Consider the following 7,614-nt stretch of genomic DNA (forward strand, 5'->3'; position numbering starts at 1 on the left):
GGGGAAGTGTTGAACGCGGCACACCATAAACTCCGGGACATTTGATGATTATGACGCATCGCGAGCAGTGGTTTTTGTTCGAGGGAGAAGGTTTACGGTCTCTCGTTTCTGACAATTTCAACGTCGTTTCTTTGCATGCCATTAACATTATTTTCCTCGTGCAGCTGTTTTTTACTGTTCCCCGCGAATTGTTTCGACGTTACTGTTCGTAAAAGCTACTTAAAATTACTTTCTTCTACGAATTCCTCCTACCAGCTATTTTCGTTATGCGGCTTTTCAGTATGGATTTTTATTTTCTTTCATTCTGCAAAGTGATAAAACAAATTCCTATTTAGAATTATTAATTTTCCAAACTGATATTACCTCGTAGTATTGTCGTCTGGTAATTAAAATGATTTTTTTCGTTTGAAACCTCGAGACGAAATATCGAATTGAAAAAATTTCGAACGAGGAGAGTTCGGTCGATTTGAAACCGAAATTGCTTTTTATTTTCCGAGCGCTATCCTCACTCGAGCGGTAGAATAGTTCGCCAACCAGGGTACGAAGACAATGCGAAAATCGAGGAAAAGATGATTCCACGTAACCATTGTGCAGACCGAAAAGCTCGCGACAATTATCCGCTGTTTCACATTGTGCGAAATCGTCGGCCTGGTCCATTTAATGAAAAATCGGCCAGACGCCGTCACTAGCGCGTCGACCGATCTTGATTACGGTTGTCATCGGCCGCAATTTCAAACAACGAGTTTAATTCGATTGTACAAACGGTTTCAGCGATTTTTAGAGACACATGTGCCTCGTATAACTGGATAAACGCTTGATAGGCTGTTGGTACAGTAAACGTTTCCGTTAAATTCTATTCTTAAAATCATTCTTCTTCTTTTACTGAATAGTCGCGTTGATATAATGAAACTCATGCATACTGTTGAATAATTATACATGCGAATTGATTATTATAACGTGCAAACCTTAATCCCACTTTATTACTATCTTTTACTCAATGCAAAAATTGCGAGTACGTAACTTCAGCAAAAAGATTATTTAATCATTTAATCGGAGACAAGTAAAATTTGAAGCGGAAGACTGGATCATTTCCAGAAAGTATTTGATTTTATATACATACATATGCAAGAGCTACATATAGTGTATTATTAAATGCTGTGACTTCTACCGCTCATTCCGCGTTTTTTGTTTCCTCGACGTCATTCGATACTTTAGTTTAGAATGTTTTTTAGTATTCAGTCGAACGGGAGTCCGGTTACTCGCAAAAATCGTCGGGTTTCAACAGTTTATAGATGATGCTTTAAAAACTCTGTGTTAGTCACTCGAGGAACTTCTGTTACAATTGATATTGTCGATTGCCTGTCGCTCGTGTAGTGCTCGTGTCCAGTTTACTCTAAAACAGCCATTCCGTTACTTCCAATGTACAATGTTTTTTTTATAAACGATAACTTTATTTTCATAATTATACATTGCACTTTTTTAGAAGAATGTTGTTGTTAATCTGCAGTAATTTAGTTTCCTAAAAAGAGTTTGAATGCGCAAAATTATGATAACGGGGAGATTTTAGATTGAAAAATCAGGTGAAACAAGAATTGATGAATGCACATACATTCGAGGTAAATTATAAAAAATATATAACGCATGAGACACAATTTTATATTTACAAATGAGAGATTGAAAACCATTAATTCTCTGATGTTCTGTTAAATTATAATCGATCGCGAGTTATTTATTGTTATTTATTGTAAACCACAGTAAATACATCAATTTTTAATTTAACCGCGACTGCATAAATATCAAGCGAAGTTTTCCCTGTGCACGTATTTTGCAATTAGTCCAGCTTTCATCAACGCAGATAATCCCGATTCTTGCTACTGTTTGAACGGGCTGTCGCTTTTCAAGTCACGCATTGATTTTTCTTTGAAGTTTGTTAATCCTCTGATAATTGAAGTTTGTGGTAAAAATAATCAATGGGAACCATTTAACGTGCTTTGGAGGATATATGTAGAACATGATTTATTTTGTATATGTAATATGTAGAATATGATTATTCATGGATTGTATAAAAGATTTATAATTTTTTTTATTAAGCTATATGCATATTTATTAGATGTTCATATTGAGTATTAAATATACTGCCAATTAATTAATGTTTAATACTTAGGATACTTTATTTCTATAGTAAAACTCGTAAGCTCCCACACCGTAATCGCGACTTGTAAGCAGAGTGAACACCAAAAGCTGTGGATAGTTGTCCGAGAAAAGTCACACGGTCTCGTCTACGTAAGCCGACTTTGGCCTCAGCGTGGCGTGAATTAATCCTCCGGTTAGTATGCGGCCGGTGACTCGGCTGTTACAACATCGCTGGCAATAACCCCCTCGCGAAATATTGTGTAAAGGCCGATATACCTTCGCTACGGGTCGGCGTCCTATCGCCCCGCACCCACTCGGCCAGACGTGTGCTCGCTGTTGAACTTTCACGCACCTATCTCGACGCGACGGCAAACACGAGGCCAGCCACCCCTCGCAGTGTTTAATCTGCCGATCTTAGATAGAGACTCGTCCGCGGATTTCCCTCGCCGACACTTATTTCGATCCCGCAGCTTGCTTGATTGAACTTCGAATGGGAAACGATAAGTAGATTCGAAGATATGCGTTTTTTTTAGGTAGTCTCGGTTTCTAACAATTTAACGACGACTTTTTAAAAGCTTCACCTATTTATATGCCAAATTTGATTATTAATTCTATTATTAAACTGTATTAATTTATTTGAGATAGTTTTAATACAATTTTCCTGGCATCATCAAAGTAATTACAAAAATTATATATATTGGAGGACTATTAAAGGATTGAGATGATCAATGAAAAATGAAGAACGCATAACTTTTTTCACGGCAGTTACTTTGCCCACATTTTATTACATATGTCGAGTGTATCCATAAGAATCTCTCTCAGTTCCCCACTTTCTTATTCTCCTCATGTAAATAACAACATTCAACTCAACGGCGCAAAGCATAATAATATTATATAATAATATATCATGTAACATACAATATATATAATATATGATATATCATTACTCAATAGTCCCACTTAATCCATATTTATATTTATTTATTTATATATTTATATATTTATATTCTGTGTTATGTATACATATATACCTTCGCGTTTAATTCGTTTTATTTGCAAGTTTCGATTCCAGTGGTTTCCATCGAGACTCTAAAGAAGTTGGAAACGTCTCAGACACTTTTTTCAATCAGCTACCAACACAAACTCGTACAGATTAAAAAGCTACAAGAAAAATCTCCTAATTTTTTGTTTCCCTTCGATGTTCAGAATAGTTCTTACGAAATAGAAGTAAACGAAGCGTGGATCGATAGTAACTCGTTGAGTTTCGACGGAAAGCGATGGGATCGATCACTTAAAATCACTTAATCGCTACGAGACGACCGCGACGTCGATTTCGTTATACGCTAAGGTCAAAATATCCTCCCTATGTACGGTATTATTCACTCTTCTTCCCGCGCACACCCTCGCTTGTTTACAACGATAGTACAAAACTCGGTGAAATCAATTCGAAACGGCGAAACGAAAATATATCGCAAGGAATACGATTCGAACACCCTGGACCCGATTCTCCTATCTAAAGCATTTCAATCGAACAATGACATTCATTTCTTTTACAAAGAGGACTAATTATTATTCAACAATTTCATTTTTACGTCGAATCTTCCGAAAACGTACAATCTCATTTTTTCACAATTCTGTTACTTTTTTTCATATCAAACGAACATAAATCCAGTTAAATGTTATTCAAATGTTTCGACTACGTTTCTTGAAAGAATCAAATCCAGTCGTGGATCGTTCCGCTCGCCAGAGAGTAGACGTAACTCGCTTTTTAACCGGACGCCTCTCTCGTTACACTTACTCTAAATTCAATACGAAACCAGGGCGAAATGTTCTCGCGTCGGAGCAAAATCGTCAACGGTCCTCGTTCGTCGAAAGCGTAACGACGGCACCGAGCCGTCGTCGCGGGAATCGTCCGTCCCGGAATTTTGTTCACCTCCGGCAGCTATTATATTTACTTAGTTTATTTACTCGTATTTACAGAATCCGCCAGCTGACGAGTCGAACGTTATTATACTCAGGCCGATATTTCTATATAAATGTGCAACCTGCGTCATTGTTCTCTCCGTGTCTCCCGGTTGAAATCAGCTCGACGAGAATAGAATTACTCCCCGCATCGCTTTTTGCTCACCGCTGATCTCTGCTAATTAGGAGTCCCTCTAATTAGATTAAAAATCAACTAGCATCGTGCTAATTAGACTCCGTTGCCTTCAGTTTGTTCACATGATTAATTCGTCAACAGAAACGATTGATCTCGAGGGAAGATTAATGACTCTTTTTAAGTTACTTTGATGATATCGAAAGCGCTCGCTGCAAGGTCAGCATAATTTCTGTTCACGAACACTAATGGATCTCATTTATTGCAATCGATATATTATTTCGTTTCCCGACACACAGAGGCTCGCAAAACGAATAAAGGATGTACAGACGAAAACTGTTTATTCGAGGGCTGGATGAGAGATCGTCTGATTCTGTTCTTAGATGCGTGGGTACGATGACCTGAAGATCCGTCGCATGGAGCTGCGGTGGTAAGTCTGCGGTAATCCCCGAGTTACTCTTCTTTAATCCATCATGGTGCTTTAACCCGTTCGCGGAGTTCGTCGCGACGGAGCAACGGGACTCCCACGAACCTGTTGCTTTAAACAAGATGTACGCTGAATAATGGATATTCCTAAGTAGTTCGAAGTCCGCTTTAAACCTCGCCGCCGGTGTTTGCGCGTTCACCGAGGAAATTCCGAACCAGCCTCGTTAATTAACACGCGAATAAATTAATCGACACAGTAACGAAGGCCTGCCGCTGTTAAACTTTGTTAACCATCCTGATTCGTCGCAAATAAACAGTCTTCGGTGGAGTTTATTAAGGATAATAGCTCAGCAGGATTTAATTCGTGGATAAAACCGAAAACGAGCTCGTACTTGTTCGCTTTTACACATTTGCCAATTACTTTCAATTAGAGTAATAGAAATTATTGGATCAGACAATCTTTCTAATTGAAGTGGAATTCATTTACCATTGTTTTATAAAAGCGGTACTGTTGGAGACTCATCCTCGGTGAGGTTTTTTCGCGCCTGCTTTAACGCGCACGCAGGATTACAATTAATACGCGTTTACGGATTTTCGAGCCACGGCTCCCTTGATGGATTAAAATCCACAGGTCCCGTTTGATATTTCGCAGCACACGTGTACATTGATTTCCATTGTGCAAATTGCGTTGGGAATCAAACCGGAATGTACTGCTTTTTATTTTCCATCCATTTCCCTCTCGGATCTGATTTCTACTTTGTTTTCAACGTAAATCATCGAAATAGACGCTCGTGATTACTGGCAGCAAAGCTGGGGGTGTAAACTGAAAATTTGTGAGAGGTATCTCGTGAAATTACGTTCGAAAATGTTCTGATGTTCTTTTAGGACCTGATAAACACGCTTTACTCGCTAGGCGAAACTAATGCGACGGTTAATCAAGTTTACTTTTTATCTCCTACACGTTACTTATTTATAATGTAGCACTGTGCTTTTTAAGCGTTTCAATATTTTCCTTGTCGTTCGATATTTTTACGTATGTTTTGAGCACTCCTCTCTCTGGACACTCTCTAAAGAATTATTTAACCCTGACGAAATGTGCCTCGGTGCGTCTTCTTAATTTACATTTCTTCCTGATACTCTGGGTTTTATTTATTATAGGATACCCTCGAGCCTGTTCAAGTCCAAATTCTTATACACTTTTTTTTTTAATCCATGTTTTTACAATCTGTTATGCATTTAAAATATGAATATTGAAATAAAGGAGGAAGGGAAAATCAGAAAGAAGGGAAATAATAGTTTTCCTCGACGATGCTATATCGACCTCTAATCTTCGTCCCCTCCTTACTGTCTCGTGCCCACCCTCTGTACCGAATCTGACATTTTAATCTCAAGTATCCAAATGAGATCCGCGAAGAACACCTTGCAAACGAAATGAAAAAGGGAAGGAACTCGACTGAGTATGAAAAAATGTATAAGAATCGGTGGCAGTTCTGGGTCGCTGATTTCTTCCTTTAAGAATTGATCATAAATTAAATTATTTTACGTAGAAGTAAGATGGATGAAGACACGACATTTCATATGAATCAATGAATTTCATTATCTGCTTTTTTCATGATCAACTGAATTAAAGTAATAGAATTTTTCTGACAATTCAAGAATTGTGCACGATTTTATACAGGGTGTCCCCGGATTAAACGATCGAATTAGTAATGAAGTTTAATTAAAGGCAGAACACGAGTACACCTGCATGTACTTGAAGTACTTGAAGATATGAAAATTCCTAGGGATCAATCAAATAAATTCTATTATCATTTTCAAAATTGATTTAATACTCGATAAAGCTTTAAATTGTGGACTGGAACAGGCTTGATGATTTTTCAGCTATATTGGAGACCGTTGGCGCGTACTCTGACATTACGGCGTTATACAATATGTTACACTGAAAGCGATAGTCGTTGCACTTTGTGATTTGCCCACCGATGCCGGTTCACCATTATCTCCTTTCCACTCGGATGTTACTCTGTAGAAATAATTCTTCGTTTTACTTACTCCGCACTTCCCGCCTCGTTCCCATGGGCCTCGGACACTTGCGCTACACCGATACTTGGCACGCGTAATTGTGTTTTAACTCTTATTTATTATCGTTCTTCCGTGTTTCTTTTTAGTACGACACTAACTACTCAGTCATTTGACCATCTGTTTCCTTGTTTACGTGTATACGTTTATGATGCTTGCGCACGCTAACTTTCTTGCGCTCCGCGGTTTAAATACAGTCCTTAAATTGTAGATGATGATCGACATTCTCAAGGCGTTTTTTCGTAGCTTCTTTATCGAATGATCGACGTTGCGATCAGCGCGACCACCAAGAGCAACCCTGTCGTCGCGACGCTCGTCGCCACGTCTGAAAAAAATAAAAACGTGATATAATACAAATAAGAAAAATATCAATCAGACACAAGAGAACAAGAGATTTCTTAATCAATAAATAAATCTTTTAATATGCATTCTTAATTGTTGGAATGTTTGCATTATTTATATGATGAAAGGACAAAAATACAAACAGCAATCATACGAGTATGTCAATTAAAATTGTATACGATCTGATCATAATGGAACATATCCTGCTTTTCTACGATGTATCATAATTAGACTGTGAATCTTTATGCAAAATAAAGATAAAATCCTTATGGTATCAGTGTTGGATTGCACGAGAACAAGGAATGAGATGACTATAAGAATTCTAAGTTGACTTTATTTCTATACTTAATACGAGTTTTAAGACGGAAGTATTTTAACTCTTGTTGGGTTGTAGAATAAGGAAAACTCGGGGAAGTAAAGTAAGAAAGAGGGGATGGTTATGAGTAAGGACTGAAGAAAGGTCAAGAATGATTTAAGGTTTCAGGTTGGAGAACGATCCACAATCTTAGTTTATATGATTCAGAGTTATTGCTTCACTAACT

The 7,614-nt window shown here is 37.8% G+C and overlaps 1 protein-coding gene across 3 annotated transcripts in view; it reads right to left on the minus strand.

Moving 5' to 3' along the window:
* Window positions 1-2,884: 2,884 nt before the first annotated feature.
* The window catches only part of LOC108632528 (lachesin), a 268,437-nt gene continuing 263,707 nt past the window's right edge, over window positions 2,885-7,614 (minus strand). For all 3 annotated transcript variants that reach the window (XM_026819746.1, XM_026819747.1, XM_018037179.2), the window contains one exon: window positions 2,885-7,055. In XM_026819746.1, coding sequence (XP_026675547.1) covers window positions 6,982-7,055 — 74 coding nt within the window. In that variant the 3' untranslated portion in view covers window positions 2,885-6,981. The remainder of the gene's footprint in view (window positions 7,056-7,614) is intronic.

Source organism: Ceratina calcarata, unplaced genomic scaffold (genome assembly GCF_001652005.2).
Source record: "Ceratina calcarata isolate Rehan_Ccalc_2016 unplaced genomic scaffold, ASM165200v1 scaffold16.2, whole genome shotgun sequence".
NCBI lineage: Eukaryota > Metazoa > Arthropoda > Insecta > Hymenoptera > Apidae > Ceratina > Ceratina calcarata.